The sequence below is a fragment of the Hyaena hyaena genome, unplaced genomic scaffold (assembly GCF_003009895.1).
Source record: "Hyaena hyaena isolate Hyena2069 unplaced genomic scaffold, ASM300989v1 scaffold_124, whole genome shotgun sequence".
In the NCBI taxonomy this organism is placed as follows: Eukaryota; Metazoa; Chordata; class Mammalia; order Carnivora; family Hyaenidae; genus Hyaena; species Hyaena hyaena.
The window spans coordinates 1,327,009-1,346,796 of record NW_024080755.1 but is presented as its reverse complement, the minus strand read 5'-3'; the positions used below and the strand labels follow the sequence as shown (position 1 = coordinate 1,346,796).

General features: G+C 57.8%; 1 protein-coding gene across 2 annotated transcripts; it reads right to left on the bottom strand.

Moving 5' to 3' along the window:
* Positions 1 to 8,738: 8,738 nt before the first annotated feature.
* EMX2 (empty spiracles homeobox 2) lies at positions 8,739 to 13,687 on the bottom strand. Of its 2 annotated transcripts, XM_039237369.1 has the most exons (3): positions 13,279 to 13,687; positions 11,195 to 11,379; positions 8,739 to 8,971 (listed from the first exon to the last, which is right to left on the bottom strand). In XM_039237369.1, the coding sequence occupies exons 1-3, from the start codon at positions 13,685 to 13,687 to the stop codon at positions 8,804 to 8,806; spliced, it is 762 nt and encodes a 253-aa protein (XP_039093300.1). In that variant the 3' UTR covers positions 8,739 to 8,803. The 2 variants fall into 2 exon arrangements, with proteins under 2 accessions (XP_039093300.1, XP_039093301.1); XM_039237370.1 differs by lacking the exon at positions 11,195 to 11,379.
* Positions 13,688 to 19,788: the final 6,101 nt, after the last annotated feature.

Here is a 19,788-nt window from a genome sequence, read left to right as displayed (position 1 = left end):
AGCCAGAAGTCAAGTGTATAGAATACAGAGTGTGCACTGCCTAAGTTGGGCGGGGGGGGGGGGGGGGGGGGGGGGGGGGGAGGCAGTACTCACTGAAACCCCAGCTCACACCTGACTCTCCAAGGCACAGAGCAACCACTGACCCAGAAGAAGGGATGCCTTTTCCCAAGCTTAGCCGACACAGCATGGGCTCCAGCAGCCCCCATCCCCCAAGCCCTTGTGACCACTTACACATCCAGGTGTGTGATCCACATGCCATGTAAGCACATTCAGGTACAGCCACTGGTGTATCCGCAGCCACTCGCAGGCAAAGTACACAGCCAAACTCAGGCACAGAATTCTCTTCCTTGTTATGTTCACTCCAAGGGACCCAGGCACAGATCCATCAGCTTGCCTTTGTCCTGGGCTGATGCTGATGATGCCCTCAAACCCCATCCCAGGCCTGGCACCCCATAGGCAGGGCCTCAGAAATGCCTAGCCCCCACCGTCACCCCCCTAGGAATCCTGCTTTAAGAACAGGATCCCATGAGCAGGGTCCCCCACAAGTGACTCCACCTGTCTTCTCTTACCTAGCACCAGCACAAGGCCACTGCCTGCACAGTCCTAGCTGGGGGGAGGCTGGGCACTGTGGAGCCTTCTAGGTGCCCACTTTTGAGACTGCAGTGGGTGTGTGGGTATCTGAGGGGAAAGGGAGGCACTGACCCCAAGATGCCCTAATTCCCATCTCCCAAGACCTTGTAGCCTCTTGGAGCCCCAGGGGAGGCTACATCCAGATCCACCATTTCTAAATAAGCCAGACCATATGACAGGGCTGCAGGGTCTGACCGATCCCCCCCCACACACACCAGCCCCTGGGTGGGCCTTTAGGTGCCCAGCTGGCACAGGGGAAGGAAAGGAGACAGGCCTGGAGACGCCTGGCTTTAATGACCTCTCCCTGCCGCGACTCCTGACTCCTTACTTTCCACTGGCCTCTCTACAAGAAAGAGACTCTCTGGCCTAAAGAGAGGGTGCCCGCCCAGGAGCCCCCACCTCTGCCCAAGCAAGTCACCCTGGAGAGAGGGTGGGGAGGGAGAGGAGCTGAAGGTGATGCCCCAGCCAACACCCTCCATCTCCTCCCTCCACCATTCCACTGGGACAGGACTGAGTCCAAGTGGGGCCAGAGAAACACGGGCTGACTTCGGGGAGGGGGGGCGGTCCCTGCCTCCTCCCTGACCCTCTCCCCCCTCCCCGGTTCCACGCTCTCTCCTCTGGTTTAGGGGAGAGGGGGAGGAGCATCCACGTTCTCCGGGGAGCAGAGCGAAGCCCCGCGAGTGACCCCGTTTCTGAATGAAATTGAGCTGCCATTTTCATCTTCTTCCCAAATGTCAGCAGCGTTAGATCAGATTAGGAGCTAATCTCTTGCCAAAATTCATTTCCGAACAAGAGAGGTGGCTGCGGGCGGCGGGTGGAGGTTTGTTGTTTGTTTCAGTCTCTCTGCCCCCGCCTCCGCAGACACGCACTTTCTCCCCAGCTACAGGGGTGAAGTGGGGGTAGAGGTCGCAGAGCCGCCCGGAGGGCCCGAGGGGGCCTGGGGGAGGTCCGGTCGCAGCAGGTCGCCCGCCTGGGGTTGGGAGGGCAGCCGCCCCGGGCTGCGAGCTCCGCAGACGCGCCGGCTGCGCGCGCTTCTTCCCCGAAAGCTCGGGCGCCTCCGAGGCCCCTGGACGCTCCAGGGCGTCCTTTCTCGGAGAGGAATGGGACCCGGGACCAGAGGAGGCAGGGCTGGAGGGACAGACACCGGGGGCCTCGAGCCTGCACCCCTTCCTCCTGGGGAGACCAGATCCTTCCTTAAACCCCGCCTCCCCTCCTCCCCCAAGCCCCCCCCCACCCCAACCCGCAGGCCAGGGTGGTAGAAACAGGAGACAATTGCAACCTAAAGAGAGGAGAGGAAAGGGGGGAAAATAAATGCCCAAGCGAACTGGTCAGTACCTTGCAGTCCTCATTTGACAAGTGACCAGAACACAGCCGCTGGCCTGAATGCATAATTACCCCCAAGTGAAAATTCCCCATCTAATTTGATATTTGGTTCTTTGCAGAAGCTATAGCCTTCGTAAATAATATACAAAGTAAGAAACCTAATCCCGCCTGCTAGAATGTTTAATTCATCATTATGCGAGCTAATTGGAAGGTGATTATATGGTAATTGCTCATTAGTGGTGTATATTTATCGCTGTACCTTATGTCAAGGCCATGGGAATTGTGTAGAGTCTGTTCTCTCATTTCAAGGATCAGTTTCAGAAGCAGGAGCGAAGCAGGCAAGATCAAGTTCTTCCTGACGTCAGGTCCAGCGGAGGGCTACGGAGACCTACGCTATATATAGGGCCTGAGGTGGGCTGGGGGCAGGGGTGGCCTGGGACCAGCTGAGGCAGGAGCGGGGAGGTACCAGGCAGCTACACCACTGCCGGGAAACCCCATCTTCCCAGGGAAAGAGAGGAAGGGCCTGGGGCTGGGGGCTCTGGACCATTTTCCAAACGCGACCCCATCCCCACTTCAGGCACCTCCCCGGCCTTTCAGGTGCGTCTGGACGTCTGGGCTTATGCTGGGAGAGGAGACCTTACCCCTGCTCTTTCTCTTGGACCCCTCTGGCGGTGTGCAGAGGGGCAGCAGGTCGGGGGTAGAGAGGGAAATGTCCAAGAGGAAGTGGACACTTGGGTAGGAGATGGAGAGCAAGAAGGTAAGATTGGGTTTGGAGAGAGAGCTAGAATTTGCAGCACTGGAGACTTGGGTTTCCTCCTCCTCCCCCCCCCCCATCCCGGGAGAGTGGGGGTCAACTCCTACCTCCCTGCCTGGCCACAGTGTTCTCTCAATTCCCCATCCAGAGAAGCGGAGTACTGGCTGGACATGAGTGCACTGCTTGTGCCTAGGGAAGGAACCAAGAGTCCCTCTGCGGGTAGGCTGCGAAAGCAGAGCGAAAGAACCCCAAGCCAGAAGAAAGACGACGCCTGAGCCCAGTCCAGCCCCAAGGCCAGGGCCCGAGCTGGGAACTTGGGAGAGGCAGGAAGGCAGGTCTGAAATCCCGAGGGTGCGTGGGCTCGGTCTGCAGGCGGAGGTGAGGGCTCGGACCTGGCCGTGGGCCTCCGGCTGCTAGGAGATCAGCCCGGGCCCTAGAAGACCAGCCTCTGCCAAGCGCCCTCGCACGTGGGCCTGAGCTTTGGCGCGCTCTGGCGCCCCCTCAGAGGAGGGCGACGCGCCTTGCCCTATCCGGACACCAGTCCGGGGCGCCCAGCACCCCTACTTGCAGTCCCCGGGGTACTCCCAAGCCCCCTTCCCTCTCCTGCTGGGCAACAGGCACTAATGAACAAAAGGCCAATTAGACGCTGGGGCGCGGCTGATGAATGGACCTTTCGCTTTCAAGCGTGGCACCGCCTCAGGTTTCCTGCGTACAGGGGTCGCGCCGGGAGAAGCCGCCTCCCCGGGCGGGGTCACGGCTGGGGTCAGCAGGTTCTCAAAACTCCCACTTCCCCCTCGCTGCGGGTTTGGTTGGGGGAGGTAAATCCGGAGGCCCAGGGATAGGCCTATATCTGCCGCCTGGCCTCGGGGCACCCCGACCTCACAGGCCCCTTCCCTCTCCGGCCCAGCCCGCCCATGCCCGGGGGGCGGCACCCAAGTAACTGTGAGGCTGATCGCTGGATTGATAAAGGGCGGCCTAGAGAAATGCGCCGTTACCAAAAAAGGGCTGTTGTTTACCAAACTCCTTATCAAGTGGTCGCGCTGCAGAAACAATACGGTGAACCCAAGCTTCTCGATGGACGCACATATGCCCAGAACCCCCTCCTCCCCAAGACAGACAGCTGCTGCTCGGGTTCCAGGCACGGGCACCAGCGCAGGGGACTTCCCCCCAAACACAGAGCCGTGTTCCCGTGGGTCACACGCACACGGAGGCCCTCCCCATTCCGGGAGAAGCACAGCTACAGATACACACTCTGTGACCAGCCTCTGGCACGCGGACTGCGCACACAGACTGCATTTGGCCACCTCCGTGGACGGGGCAGCCGCACCGCTGCGCGGTCTCGCCCTGACTTGGTGTCATCTAGACGCACAAGGAAAGCTGGAGCCCTTGACACACTCACACGATCCACACAAGCAGCACTGGCCTCTTGTGTGCTCGAGCACGCAGTTAGCATAGTTAGCACCTCCAGATCCTGACTTAAGTGCTGGCTCAGACACACCATTACGTCCCCACACAAACACAAGTGTTTCGCAGCCCTTGCACTCAACCTGTAACAGACACGCAGCCACGGGTCTCTCACTCTAACGACATCCGCCCGCTTATTCCGACTGAAAACTGCCCACAGGCGGGCAGCCCCAACCCAGCCGGCCCCACCTCGGAGCGGGCCTGGGGCCGAGCCGCCAGAGTCCCTCCCCAATCAGCCCGCGGGTCCGAGACTTTGTTTCCTGCGACTCCGAGGCGGGGACGGGGAGGAGCCGAGGTTTCCAGGGCCGCGCGCAGGCCCGAGCCCCCTTTCTGCCAGGCCCACTTGGCGTGGCTGCCCGCCTGTCACAATCCGCCCCTAGCACAAAAGTGGCCCGGCAGGTTCCGGGCCGTCGCCAACGCTCCCGCTCCGGCTCGGCTTGGCTGCCAGGAGCAGAGTCGGTAAGAGCCGGGGACACCGGGCACCCAAAACGAAAGCCAGAAAGGGGTAACCGTCCCGGAAGTCCAAGGTTTCTCCCACCCCCAAGGAGTGTCTGGTGTCTTGAAAAAGTTCCCCCCTGCCCCACGGACCTGCTGATCGGCCCCTTGGCTGCGCAGAGAAATAGGACCCCTAGCAAGAAACGCACCTGGGGCACAAATGCATTGTACACTCGGCTTGACTTTCTCGGGGGAAGGCAACTGAGTGCGGACCCCAAATCCACTTGGCACAGGGGCACACACGGGGAAGGCCCACAAGCCATCAGCAAGGGGGCAGGATGGGGATCAAATGTAACCTGCATCGTCTTTGGGGGTAACAGGCGGGACACAAGGCAACATGCATGCAGTTGGCCATGTGCAAGGAACCCAGAACCTCCCCCCCGTCCCCCCGGTGCCCAGAGAGCCCTGCCAGGAGCATCTAGGCCCGGCACCCGTATACTGCGTGGGAGGACACAGACCTGGGGCACAGAGCTCCCACGAACCCCTACCCAAAGGGCTCCAGTCCAGCGTGCGCTCACTGCGAAGGGGACGCAGCCTTGAGGCACACGCGCCCGCACCCTGCCCGGCGCCCCGCGCCCCGCGCCCAGATAGTCATCGTGGGATGGCATCTCGCAAATATTTATATTCCTCAACGCCACGGCAGCCTGCGTCCACATTAGACGCCCTAATCCTGCCACTTTAAATAGATGAATTAATAAAGCAAACGAGCGGCTAATAAGCTGACTGTCCTGCCTTTTTGAGGCGGGGGAAGGACTCGAAAGTGCGCCAAATTTGTTTGCAGTGGATCAAGGCGAGCCGCCTCTGCTTCACTTTCTTTATCTTAATTCCGACTTGAAAAGATATAATTATCTAGTTTGAACAGAGCTGCTATCAAATCCTTCTTTGGGCCGGGAAGGGGGGCGTTGGAGTGGATTGCGGCTCTCTGAGCCGCTCCGTGCAGCCGGAGATAGCGCGTAATGAAGATGTGGAGGCCTGAGATACAAAGGGCATTAACCTCATTAGCATGAAACCTTTTCTTCTTACCATTGTGGGACCCTTTCAGCCGCCTAATCCCCCCTATTTTCAAAGCTTGGTTTGTAATAAAGCTTTTAGTTTTTTTTTTCAAAGCTAATAGTATTCTCTGATGATTTTATTGCTGTTACACTACATAGGACGTTTACCAAAAAAAAAAATCTTCACCACTCTTTCCCTTTTCTTGTATTTAAAAAATGTAGATGGTTTCTGCAGAAATATGTGTTTTATTAAGATGGGAACTTTTTTTTTTTCTGGAAAGACCAGTTGGAATTTTAGCATGTCTCTGCTCCGGGTTTGAGGCATTCTGGGTGTGGGGAAACATGTGGAAGGAAAAGGAACTTGTTCAAGAGAAGGGGATGGGGTACTATAGCAGTGACTGCAAAGCACTTGGGACAGCCATCGGACAGGGAGGTCACGCTGTCAACGCAGCTGGAAACCCAACTCGAGTGTCCGGGATACCCAGGGGGCACCTGTCCCTTTGAGAAGCAAGCCTGGGCCTCTCGGAGCTGCGCACCTCACCCTGGTAATGCTTCTGCGGCCAAACATCCCCCACAACGCACACACCTTCCCAGAGCAGGTCTGCATGAAAATGTACCTTGGACAGTCAGGGTTCTCCAGAGGAGCAGAGGTGGAGGAGGGAAAAAAGGAGAGACAGGCAGAGATAAAGAAAAAGAGAGCGAGAGAAACCGAGAATGGATTCTACTTTAGAAGAGAGGAGGGGAGGAAAAAAAGAAAGAAAAATTTCCATAGTGCCCTAAAGTCCCCACACGTGCATGGAATGTCTAATCTTAACTTTTCAAGGCAGGATGTTAACAAAGCTTGTATTTTTGCCCTGCATTGTAACTTGGCCTTATCACAGTGTAAAGGGTGGGGAGATTGTCCTAAATTATGTCCAGGCAGCCCCCCTGGATCCGTGGATTAAGAGATTAAAGGAGACCACTGGGCAAGGCCTCCTCTTTCCCCTTCATATTCCTGGTATGATAATTGCTTAAACTGATTTGCACTTTCACAAAAGCTCACAGGACGCTTTGTAGCTCGAACAGAACAGACGAGGTTTCTCTATCAATGGAAATAAAACTGATTAATGCAGCCTATCAGGATAAGAAGCAAATGAAGCATGCAAAAACAACCTCGTACCCCCAGAAGGGGGAAGGAGGAGGGGAAAAAAAGCTAAGTTTCCTCCAAGACTGGTTACAACTTTTTCTTTAATGTTAAAATTAAGAGTTGAAGGTTTCTCAGAGTGCTTGCCTTATATGGATGCCGAGGCCCTCGGGCTTGCCTCGTCACCTTCAGCAGACCTGGCCAGAGACAGGAAGGAAGGAAGGAAGGAAGGAAGGAAGGAAAAGATTGATGAACTTGTACTTTGGCGTGTGAAGTCAGAAGCACAATTTGAAAGTCCCAGGATTCTGATTCTGCTAAGTGTTTCCTCCAATCCTAGGGGAATATTCTTCAATGCATAGGTATATATCCAATTTTTTTCAATTTAGAAAATTAAGAGAAGTAAGCATTTTTAACCTGAAATTCAAACTAAACTCCCTCAGTGAACCTTGCAATGGGCAAAGGTCTGGTTGGCAAACTTTTCTCCCATCCCTTTTCTGAAGGACTTAAGTTTTCCTAATCCTCTCCCTTCTCCACCCTCATCTCTCTTTAAAATGCCCAAGAACCCATCAGCCTGGCTCTTTTGTGGGTGAGGAGCCTGGATTTCTTGAGCCTTGCTGGGGGAGGACCACACTCAAATGGTAGATACTTAAAAAAAAAACAAAAAAAAACTCACTTCAATTTCTCAAAACGACTACTCTGAGGGCATATTGATAAATCTTTATTGACAAAATATTGACATTGACATACTTCTTGGAAGTATATAGTGTGTTAGAATTCTAACAAATTAACACAAAACACAAAAATATTTACATTCTGGTATAGAAGACATTAAGGAAGCATTTGTCACTCTCTTTAGTAAGTCTATGATCTTGGAATAGAAACTCAGTGCTTGAAAACTTGCCGCCATGTTCTTGGCCACACTTAACGTCATCCTCGCTAACTACAGTCCTTCAGTTTTGCAACAGATAGATTTAAAGTTTGGAATGGCCTTTACAGCGAATGGTTGAATTTGGCCAATCTCTCCAACCACCAAAAGGAGTTTACTGCGTGGTTTTAAGCCTTCGGGATGTTAGGAAAGGGAATGTTCGAGAAATAGAATTAATTTAGGGTTTTTCTTTCCCAGCACGTCCTGACTCCTCTCATGGGCACCCTCCCCCACCACCCCCAGCCCCCCATCCTGCTCCCCGTTTCTCTGTAAGAGGACCACTATCGCTGAGCCTACTTCATGTACCTTTCACAATCACTTTGACGTCAGAAGGTATAAAAAAGTGTTTACAGACTGCACATTCTTCGAAAAAAAAATCAAAATGAAAAGCACACAGAACCTGTCTGCAAAAGCAAAAGCAAATTACAATTCATTTTCTGTCTTTAGACACCATTCGCCCAACAACTGCTACATGCAATTCAAGTTTTTGAACAGGTGTGGGATGGGGCTGGATGTGGAATTTCGATTGTTATTATTACTATTTATTTTTAAAGACTGGGTGGGGGAAACTCTGTGAAGTGCAAAATAAAAAGTCCTGTGCCTGGTTGGGGGTTTCTTTTACCATCATTATTATCATTATATTTTTAAAAAAAACAAATCAGGACTGTGATAAACGGAGTACCTGCCAATCATCTTCTCTCGCTGGTTTGGCGTTTGACTGACAGCTTCCCTTGTTCAGAGCGCCTTACTTCGGCTTTGCCACTTTTGGATCTCTCTTTCTCTCTCTCTTTCTCTCTCTCTCTGTCTCTTTCTCTCTCACTCACTCAGCTGCCTCTTTAGACAAGGGTTGCATGTTGATCAAGAAGCCTCCGTCCTCTGCCATCTCCACGCAGCCTGGGATCAGGACCCTGCGCCCTCGCTGCCCAAAGTCTGCGATGCACCGTCGCTCTCTCTGACTCCCTCTTGCTTTTTTCGGTGAATGTGTGTGTGCGGTTTGTTTTTGTTCTGTAGGGTTTTTTTTTTCTCCTTCTACCCCTCCTCTCCCTGTCTCTGTTTTCCTCTGTGCTGTCCGTTTCTGTGGGGTTCGGTTTGTGTTCTTAATCGTCTGAGGTCACGTCTATTTCCTCGGGACTCGCCTGCTTGGTGGCGATTCTCCACCGGTTAATATGGTGCGTCCCTTTTTTCTTTTGTTGGGAATCTGAGCCTTCTTCCTCCAGCTTCTGTCTTTTGAACTTGGTCCTTCGGTTCTGAAACCATACTTTTACCTGCGGGCGGGATGCAGATGGAGGCGCGTTAGTTCCTCCGCAGCGCCCTCCCCTCGGAGTGGGACTTCTTCGGAAGCCCTATCCCCCAGCCGAACTCCAAAGGGCGGCCCTCCCCAAGGCCTCCCTTCTGGGTGCGGAGCTCCTGGTGCTGGTGGATAGGAAGCCTGGCTCCCTACTCTTCTGGGTCCTGGTTGGGCGCTTCCCCCAGGCCAGATGGCCCAAGGTGCACAGTGCCCTGGTCGAGGGGCCCTGAACGGCACACCCACATCCTGCTGAGAGCAAAAGCCTTGCAAAGCTTGGGAACCCCCCTACACCAATAATAAGTAAGGAAAAATTTAAAAAGACAGGTCCCTGACTCCTTCTACCTAGCTAGGGCAGGGAAGACCTCTTTCCAGGCGGCAGCAGCTTTCTTGTGCAAGGCCCGATGTGCTTTGTATTTTGTCTGTTTCTGCAGCATTGACTAAATATAGCGCCTCGTTCGTTTGCCAGGCTGGGGCCCTGGGTAGGCAGGAAGGACTGACCTGAGCTTCTCTTCCTTGCCCAGGACTCTTGCAGGTGAGCAGAGGGGGGCTGGGAGGGAGTTAGTGCTGGAAGAGGTGGGGGGGGAATGCAGAGGCCTAGGAACCAACCTAGCTGTACCTTTCCAGCTAGGAAAAGAGGCTCAAAAGTGAAAGCTTCTCAAAGACCCTGGGATAAAGAGGAAGTGAGAGAGAAACTGAGAAAGAGAAGAGAAGAGATGGAGCGCCCTCTCTTCCCTCCTCCTGACCAGCGCCAGGAGCCACCAGGCCCAGGTTCCCAGACTCGGTCACATCACTTCCCACCAGAATAGGGCTGGTGGCCTCATCTCCCCCGGAGCATCTCCTGGGTTCCTGGGGGGAGCACTGATGTGGGACTGGGCAGCAATCGCCATCACTCCTGGGGGTGGGGGGAGCAAGGGGCCTGGGCAGTGGGTCCCCACTCAGCCACCAGACCGGACAGTAACACTGTCCCAGCTTCCCAGCAGCGCGGTCCCGCGAGGGAAACTGCGGCCACAGCACCTCCCTTGCCCCGCGGGGCCTGTCCTATCCGGAAAGCAGCAGCCCGGGCCCCAGAGAGCCCGCTCCACTCCCTCCTCTTAGAAGGCCGGCCCAGGTCCCGGCTTGCTCTCCCCAATGCCCCAGTCCCCCAAAGTGCCCCACGAAAAAGCCGAGCTGGAACAAGGCTGAGTTTAATTTGCTTTGAGTTTGCTAATTGAGGGGGAGGACGGTTCATTTCTCCCGGCGCTCGCCCAAGGCGCGCGTCGGTGCGCTCGGGGCTTGACACGCACACAAAGAGCCCAGGCAGCGTGGGCAGCGAGGCGGACAAAGACCACCGCGGCCTCGGCTCTCCAGGAGAAACCAGCCGGCCGCGCCTGGTGCGGGGCCCCGCACCAGCCCGCGAGGCCCTCCTCGGTTTTGTCCAGGGGGACGTTTTAAAACAAAAGCCTCGACCTCTTTGCGCCTCCCAGAAAAAGTGTTACAACTTAATCTGCCCGAAAACGTTACTGTTTTCCGGGAACTTTGACCCCGCCCTGCGGCTCCGCATACAGTAGCGCCTACTGTAGCACTAACCCCCCTCCCGGACCCCAGCAGGCGGGAGCCAGGCCCACCTCCGGGCCCTGGGGCACCGCTGGGCTAGGTCCCCCGAGGCACCCCTTCTCTGCAGCCTTCCGGCTCCGGTTGGCTCCTTTAAGGGCGTACCTAGGATGTCTAGCCTCCACCTTTCGATTCTCCGATCCCCTCAAGGGGAGGGACAGGAGCCATCGGTGCGAACGTGGGTCGGCAGTGGCGCAGAACCCACCCGTAACCCACTCCCGAGAGGTCTCCAGACTTCAGCCCCGTGCGCGTCTCCTCTGCTTCACCCTTCTGCACTCTCCTTCCTGGGCCCAGCCGGGTCCCCAGATTCTAACCCAAAGTCTCACCAAGAGTGCACAGGTGTCTTAAGAGCCAGGAGCTGTAACTCATGCCCAGGCAGACAGAAGGAGCTATTCAGCCCGTCTCTCCGGAGACTGGGGTGGGTCGGCTCTCAGAGTCCCTTGCTGGAGCCCAAGGAAGCCAGGCACCTCAACACGTACACATTCTGAACCAAACGTGGACCCCGCTCCCGGGCGCTTTGCCCAAGGCCCTCTCCGAGCACCGCACTTGGGTGCTGGCCGCGTGAGGCCCGAGACGCGGGGTGGGGTCGCCGGGCGCGCGCCTCGCTCACCTGAGTTTCCGTGAGGCTGAGGCTGTGCGCCAGCTGCTTCCTCTCGGCGCCCACCACGTAGTGGTTCTTCTCGAAGGCGTGTTCCAGCCTCAGAAGCTGGGACGGGGAAAAGGCGGTTCGGATCCGCTTCGGCTTTCGGGCTAGCGCGTTGTGCAAAAGGAAGCTCTCCGGGCTTGTGTCGTTCCCTGCCGGGGACAGAGCAGAGGCCCGGTTAGGGAGGACCGTCCTGACCGGGGCGGCGCGCTTCTCCCGAGCCGGGCTGGCGGGGCGCGGCGCTCACGGCCTTCACGGAGCCGGGGCGGCTCGGGCCCTCCGCAGGCGCGCGAGGAGGACGCCGGCCCGCCGCCCGGCCGGGGCACCAGGGCTGTACCTGTGCGGCGCCCACCGCAACCCCGGGCTCCCGACCCCGGCGGACTTCGCAGCCGCCCTGGCGCCACGGGCCTCCCCACCTCCGCGCCGGGCGCCGGGGGCAGAGGAGAGGCAGCCCAGGACCCAGACAAACTTTCTCTTCTTTCTAACCCCGGGGCGGAGAGGCGGTGGGCCGCGATCCAGAATTTTTTCGGGGGCACCATTTTAAATTATTTAAGTCCCTTCCCCTCCGGGGAAGCGCAGAGGACCGGCCGGGACCGAAATTTCGCGGGCGGGGATGCCGGGCTTCCGCAGTCACGGCCTCCCCAGGGCCCGGCTGCCGCACTGCCCCGCTCCGGAGAACCAGCCGACGCGAGCGAAGGGATCGAAACCCAGGGGCCGCCGAGCTGCGGGCGCCCTGTGGGGCCGTCCGGGGTCCCAGGAAATCCCTGCTACCTCGGGCCTGGTGCGCCCGTAGCGGGCAGAGAATGAGGAAGGGAGCCCTAAACTTGGTGAGCAAAGCCAAAGTAGTTTCGGGTTCACTCGTGAGGGTGGGAAATCGATTCACTAAAAAACCCAAACAAGAAAAACCGACAGTTTAGGAGGGAATGGAGGGAAACCCGGTCCCGGAATTAGGATGGAAGGTTGTTTTTGTTTTGTTTTTATTTGGGGGTGGTGCTGGCAACTGCCGGATCCTAGGCTCCGGCAGAACGCAAAGGGTTAACGAACGGAGGAGCCACAGAGTATTGATCGGCTGTCGCGGGAGGTAGGTCTTTCCCCCCCGGCTCCGACCGCTAAACTAATTAGTCGTCCCCTTTTCTGGAGTTTTAACTTTCCTCCTACCCCAACCAGAGAAAAAAAACAAACAAATAAAAATAGCAAAAAAGGAAAACACCCAAACAGATCTTTTCGTCCAGCCCGTCTCCCGATCCGGTTCATTTCTTTTCAAAGAAAAACGAAATCACAAACAAAAACCAGACTGAACCTGCCTCCCCGCCGAGGACGCTGGGCGCCCCATGTAAGCGGGTCTTGGCGAGAGCGCCGATCTACGGAGGTTACTACCCGGGCGCGGGTTCCAGGACCCTCTCCAGGCCTCCAAAAAAAAAAAAAAAAAAAAAAAAAAAAAAAAAAAAAAAAAAATCCAAAAAAAAAAAAAAAAAAAAAAAAAGGAAAAAAAGAAAGAGGAAAAAACAAACCCCTCGACTTTGCTCTGGGGGTGCGAGGGCCCCCTCGCCGCCCGAAGAGGGTTGGAAACTGAGAAGTGTCGGGTCGAGGCTTCAGGGGGCAAGGAGAGGGTGGCGAACTGGGTCTGACGCAGTCGAAGGCGACCCCGGCGGCCCGGCCGTGCCCGTGCCCCACGGAGCTCGGGCAGCGAGGGCGTCGCGGGGGAGGCGGCGAGCCTGGTACCCCGCGGGCCCCGGGACTCGCGCTGCCGGCGCTCAGCGCAGGCGGTCCCAGCCTGGCTCGACCGACCGGAGAGCGCTCGGAGACCACTTCTCCGTCTGCGCCCCTCTCTCCGGGGTCGAGCGGCCGCAGGCCAGCCCCCAGCGCGGCCGCAGCTTCGGAGACTGGCGGCCGGCACCACGCCGGGCCCCTCGCCGCGCAGCTCCCGAACGGGGCGCGCGGGCCGGCGAGCCGGGGGGACCCCCTCCCGGGCCGTGCCAAGCGGCCCACCCGGCGCAGGCCGAGGGCGGCGCAGGACGCGGCGCGCCGCAGCCCCGCGACGTGGCACGTACCTTGGAAGCGGTGGCCCAGATATCGGTAGCGGTGGATGAGCCAGGGGTAGAAGGTGGACGGGTCCCGCTGCTGCGAGGCGAAGAGGGGGTGTGGCGAGTGCGAGGAGGGCAGGGGGTGGGCGGCCAGGGCGTGCGGCGGCGGCACCGGGTGCACGGGCACCGCGGGGTTGGGCGGGTGCGAGACCGCCTCGGCGAACACCAAGTCCGGGTTGGAGTAGACGCCCCTGCCGGCGGCGGCGGCGGCGGCGGCCGAGTGGAAGCCGTTGAGGAACGGGTTTATGGGGCTGGAGCTGGCGTAGCTGAGCGCCGCGGGGCGGATGGGGTCCTCGGAGCGCGAGGCGGGCAGGGGACTGTCCTTGGCCACCAGCGACTCGATGGTGAAGCAGCGCTTGGGCGCCGGCTGGAACATGCTGCGCCGAGGAGCGGGCGCCCGGGGCTCCGGCTCCCGGCGACCGCGGCGCGCTGCCTCCGCCGCCCGCTGCCCGCGGCGAGCACGGACGAGACTTGGGGACTTGTTTGTTTGGGGTGGGGGCGGGGGGGGAGGAAAGGAAGAAAGAAAGGAAAGGAAAAGGAATGGAGGGGGGAGGGGGAGGGAGAGGCAACGCCGAGGATCCCGAGAATCTTGCACCAAACGCGCCCAACCTGGAGAGAGGGGGGAAAAAATCCTTCCAGAAGAATTTGCAGGCGTGGATTGGGGTAATTTTTCTTTTTTTTTTCTTTTTCTTTTNAGATGGCTGGGGGGGGGTCGGAGTTAGAGGCAGGGAGGGGGGGGGAAGTTTCTCGGGGGAGGCCAAAAAAAAAAGTTTTCTCTCCTCTGCAAAAGGCGGGCAGGGCGCCCTAAGTCCAAGGACAATCCATGGAAGTGTTCGCTTCTTCACAAGTTGTGCAAACGATTTGTTAGTTCATGAGCCTAATTAGTGCGGGGATCACATAAACAGCTTCCTCCGAAGCCTGGTAAATGGCTTGATGATTGGTCGCTATTACTCGCCCTGAGGTGGAAGGGGGGAGACTCTTTAAAGTGCGTCAGAGGGAGGCGAGCGCCTGGGAACCCGGAGGCCTGGATCCCGGCCGAGCGTGGAACGGAGTCGGCGCCGCCGCCTGGGCCGCGGCCCCCGCGCCCGCCGGGCCGCCCGCCTCGCGCGCCCTCGCCCCGCGCGCCCGGCTCACTCGCTCGCGCGGCGCCCGCTGCGGCTTCTCCTCCGCCGCCTCCTCTTCCTCCGGCGTCTTCTCCTCCTCCTCCTCCTCCTCTTCCTCCTTCTTCTCCTCCTCTTCTTCCTCCTCCTCCTTCCCCCACCTCCTCCCCCTCCGCCGCCGCCTCCTCCTCCGCGACACCACTCCCTCCGGGGCGCCCCGGTCCCCGCAGAGTCCCCGGCCCGCGCCGCCTCCGCCGCGGTCCCCTGGATCCCGAGCTGGACGGACGGACGGACGCGCGGAGTCCTCGCGCCTCGCTCCCGGCCGCCGCCCCCCCCCCGCCCCCCGGGGGCCCCGCGTCGGGGAAGCTGCGATCGCCCCGGGAGCGCCCGGGGTCGGCAGGCAGCGCGGGATTCCGGGCGGGGGCTACCGGAGCCCCGCGGTGACACCGGCCCCCACCCGCAGCCGAACTCCCGGCGGGTTCGCAGGTGAGAGAGGAGCCTGGGCTGGGGTGCGGGGGGGCGGGGGGGCCTCCAACCGCGCGGAGCCGCGAGGTCCCAGGGGCGCTGCGGTCGCGGCTGTCCACCCCGTTTGTCCGTCTGCAAGTTGAGACGCGAGTCAACGACCCTGCCCCAGGCGACTGGCTTCCAACCAACCCCACGGGCTCTCACTTCTTCTCTCCGGGAGGGTTCTCACCTCCTGCCCCAAACAGGTCCTTCGGCAGGATCGGGGACCCCGGGGCCACGGTCAGGGTGAAGCTGATGCGGCGTTACTGTTACCGTCCCGTGGCCGCTATGATTTTTGTTCGTTTTGTCATTATGATTATTGCTGCTGCTGTTGTTATTATTATTATTTCTATTATCATTCTGTCAGCTGTCGTCCCAGGGGCGGGTTGCTGTGCAGGGATTGCAACTGGGGGCTGCAGATCACGTCTCCGCTCCCAGGCCGTGTCCGCATTTTCGAGCTCGCCTTCGGTTTTGGGATGATTTTAGGGCCGAGTTCCCTCGTCCCCATTGGCTCGCGCAGTGGCATAATTATGATCACATCCCCCAGGCTGCTGGCGCTGCTCTCTGTTTATTGGTGGTTAAAGATCTATTATCTATTCATCAGCCTCTTCTTTTTTCCTTTTTTTTTTTTCCTTCTTGCCAATTGCATTCTTCTAAAGTGAAGTACCAGCAGGTATTTTGCACGTTTACAATTAATGAGAAAAAAAAATCTGGCATCCTTTAAATCTATTACTTAGAGGTCCATGCCATTTCTCTTAAGGAGGAAGAAATGCCTGTGTTTGGTGACTAGGTTGCTGTGAGACCCGAGAAAAGTCGATTGGGAGGTGGGGAGAAGAGCAGGGTCCCAGACGAGTCTGCTACCACCAGCACCTTCGGCTACTGAGGGTCTGGGTCTTTGGACCCACTTCCTGCTTCCCCAACTACCCACCTCCCTGCCCTGGGGTCTCCCCGTCCCTCTGTGGTTTCGTCCGATGTAATTTTATGTTCACATCAATGTCTCAACTTTATTCCAGGCATAATTTGCTTTGGAGTGGGGAAGGGGAGCCCTTTAGGGAAGCCCTCCAGGCAAGAGAGTTTAGAACTGTGTTTTCTGGGTGTGTCTGGGCACCTGACCTTAGCTAACAGAGATCATCTGGGATGCCCCCCCCCCAACATTCCCACACACGTACACACACATCCACACACAAGACAGGTGTGGGCCTCAGCTTCCCCCTCATGCCTAGAGAAACCTGACCATGTTTCAGGCTTCAGACCTCTGACGCCAGCTCTGGGCAGGGGTGGTGGCTGGGTATTCAGCTTTAGCAGGTTCTTGTGGTCTTGTTTTGCAGAAGCCTCCCTCCCCCGCCCCCATCCTTTCTCCCAGGCCCAAGGATACAGGGTGTTCAGTGTAGCCTCCTGGGGTCGGGTGTATTTGGAGATGTACCTCCCTCTGGCCTGAACCGCTGACTTCCAGAAATATCGTCTCCAGTTCAGAAATCCCTCTCTGAGTTCAGCTGTGGGGACACAGCCCCACCAGTGCCCAGGCCAACAGGGAGCCTGAAGCCACCGAGAAAGGGCAGGTCTTTTGGCTGTGCTGGCCAGCAGGCCTGGGCTGGAGGTAGAAGTCAGCCCCTCCATGTCCCAAGCTGGGAAGAAACACCCAGTTCGGTGGGCTGTAGATCATGGACCCTGGAAACAGAGGGAGAGGTCCTCCTTGTGGAAGGCTGTCCAGGACGGATGGAGGGCCGGGGCTGGTCCTCAGACCAGGCTTTCCAAACTTGCCATTAGGCTCTAAGTGGAAAAGTAGGAGCCCTCAAAAGCCCCGCTCTGGCTGCAGGGTGGGAAATGAGCATTTATTTCACAGTTTGTATTGGCTGGGGGCCTGAGAGTAGATGACCTTGAGGGCAAAGGGGATTCAGTTTGGGTCCGGGAGGTGGAGTGAGGCCCCGCCAAGGTGTGTGAAATGTTAAGTTTGACCTTTTTTTTTTTTTTTTTTTAAAGTCTCAGGCTGGGCGCCCAGGTATTCTTGGTTCTTCCTTAAACCCTTTCCTACCTTTGACTAGGAGCGTCCAGGGTGCCCGAGGGAGTGAGCCGTGGTCTGGAGCCCAGACCCTCTCCTCCTTCGAAAGGCGGGAACGTCTGGCCCAGGGCAAAGGGCCCAATCCGCGGGGAGCCTTGCCTCCTTTCGTGCAACATCGTGTGCGAGCCACCCTTCTCTTGCAAACTGCCCGGAGGGGCCACGTTTGCCCCAGGGTCTCTCATGGCCAGCAGGGGGGCAAGGGTGAGGGAGCGGCGGGGGTCCATCTCCTCTGCCCCAAGTGCTACCTGGCCCCAAGCCTCGCTCGGGCCCACAAGAGAGATAAGTGGGTTTGGGGGCGCTGGCGGAAGCCCCAGAAGCCAGATTAATCTATGTTAATTCATGCGCCTGGGACCTGAGGAACTCAGGAAGGTTTGAGCAGCCGCCCCGACGTGTTGGAGAATTAACGAGGACAGTAACTCATTAACCAGACCGGTGGGTGAGGCTCGACAGGGCACTGGGCATTCTGGTCTGGGCTCGGACCCCGAGCCAACTCTACCCCTGCCCCTTCACCTCACGGCTGCCGCTCACTTCATTCGGGGCTTAGGCCTCGAAGCATCGGCCCCTCTTTGTTCCCTAGCTGCCCTGGAAGGGTGGGTGATCGCTTAGGTGCTGGGAGCCTGCACTGCGCAGTGAGGGGATTTCAGAGGCTCCATTTTAGAGCAAAGGGCTCCCCTTTCTACAGGCCCCAAACCGCCGCAGGCTGAGCTCTGTAGATTCAGGGATCTACACTCCACAGGCGGCGGGACTAGCAGACACAAGATGAAGGTTCGAATCTCAGATCTGTCACTTACTGGCTGAGCTTTCTTGGGCAAACACCACCACCTCTCCCGACCTCCATTTTGTCATCGGTACAAACACGGCCCAAACTGCCTGGGAGCCAGGGGAGCCGCGGAGGGTAGAAGTCAGGCCTGTTTTAAGGAGTAACAGAACCCTTCTACTTTTGATTACGATGGTAGTTACACTTCGCTGAGCGTTTTTCAGAGCTCACAGAACTGTGCACTGTGCAGGGTGAATTTTACTGATGGTTACACTTTATAAAGAACCTACTGCACACACACACACACACACAAACACACACACACACACACACACACACACGGAAAAAAAAAAAAAGCCAGTCAAGTCTGGGTGACTTCGAGCAAATTACCTGACATCTCTGTGCCTTCCTCTTCTGAGAACTGGAGATAAATAATAGTATCTTGGCCCTTGGGGTTGTTCAAGGAGATAAGCCAAGCAAAGTGCTTATTGTGATTAGCATACAATGAACTATAATCAACCTTGGCGCTGCTGTTATTATTATTTACCTGCCCACCTCAAGAGCTCCCTGCTGGGCTTCAACACTGAACAATATAGTCCTGCAAACATAAGCTACTGCTAGTCTCACACTCCTGCCACTAGCTTCTCCATGCTTCCCTCCCCCCTCCATCCCGAGGGTAGGGGACTTCTGTAGGGAGGTGCTGGGGTGAGAGAGGCCTGGAGTCCTGGCTCGTGGGAATCAATGAAGCGCAGAAGTTTGGGGGAATCTCCCATCTCCCATAACTATCTGCTCTGAGTTTCCTGTCTGGGGTGCATTCATAGCCTCCCTGCAATTCAGGACAGGTGCCCAGGTGCTGCGTGCGGTCCCTACCGTTGTGACCACCTTCTCGACTCTGTTTTCTCATCTGTGAAAAGTAAATCTCAATATCTTAACAGTTGTTGAGAGGAGTCAGTGAGCTAATGTTTGGCATAGTCAGAGCCCTCCGCCCGGCCCAATGCAAAGCGAAGGTGGCGGGGATGGGGAGGCCTCAGGGCTGGCTTAGGAATTCCTCCAATCCACCGCGATCCCCAGGCACCTGGCCTCTCCGAACGCGTAGCGAGAGGGTGGGAAAACGAAAAGAAGAATTCGTAGCTTTTAAACATGTTTTTAAAACATTTGTTATTAGAGCAAATTCCCTTCCTGGCGTCCTCCCTGGCTGCTCGCCGGGCCGGGATCCGCGTGCGCGCAGCGGCGCCTAGTGGCGAGGGCCGGAGCGCGCGGGCGGCCGGCGGCGCCCCTGGGCCCCGCGCGCCCCCGGAGTGCCGGGGTTGCGCCCCACCGCCCGGCTCCGGAGGCGGCAATCCGGGCCGGAAGAGGAGGTCTCTGGAAACTCGCTGACTACGGAGTAGCAAGAACGACTTGGAAATGCGTCCCTCCTCCCTCCATCAGCTCCAGCGCTTCGAATTCCAGCTGCAGCAGGACTTGGGCTTCTCTTCGAAGCGTGCAAGGAAGGGGGGACGGGTTCAGTTCTAGAAGGGCGAGGCGGCCGCGATCACCTGCGCCAGGGCGACGGCCAACTACCGCGCAAATGCCCCCGCAGCTCCAGGCCTGCGGTCCCGGAGCCCGCTGCCTGACCACGGCGCTTCAAAGAATGGACCCAGGTTGCCCAGCGCTGGCCCCAGGTGGGGTGGAGTCGGCGGAGCGGGGGTCGCCGGGTGCGGCTCGCCCAGCCTTGCGCCCCCTCGTGGGCAGCCAATGATAGCTCGAGACAGGGGTCCTGGTGGTTATTCCCGGTGGCAATTGAGCGGCCCCTTCCTCCCGAGGACTCCATCTGTCTCAGGACAGTCTCGCTTCTCCGGAGAATCCTCGCAGGATTAGCTGGAAATCCAGGCGACGTCCTCCAGGTAACTTCAAAGCGTCCACCTGGGGGCCAAGCCATGTCCCGACCCTGGTAATGGCCTCTCCTGTCCTAGGCGACTGCAGGAAACTGATGCTGTGGATGCTGGCGGGAGTCGTGAACTCCTGGGACCCCCGAGATGAATCTGATTTTAGATACAACAATTCTGAGCGGGGAACTC

What these genes read in the sequence shown, in the direction of transcription:
- EMX2 (XM_039237369.1), bottom strand. Translation starts at nt 13,687, where the DNA reads ATGTTCCAGCCGGCGCCCAAGCGCTGCTTCACCATCGAGTCGCTGGTG. An exon ending in TCTGGGCCACCGCTTCCAAG is followed by an intron (nt 11,380 to 13,278) that starts GTACGTGCCACG and finishes TGTCCCCGGCAG; the next exon opens with GGAACGACACAAGCCCGGAG. An exon ending in TCAGCCTCACGGAAACTCAG is followed by an intron (nt 8,972 to 11,194) that starts GTGAGCGAGGCG and finishes TCCCGCCCGCAG; the next exon opens with GTAAAAGTATGGTTTCAGAA.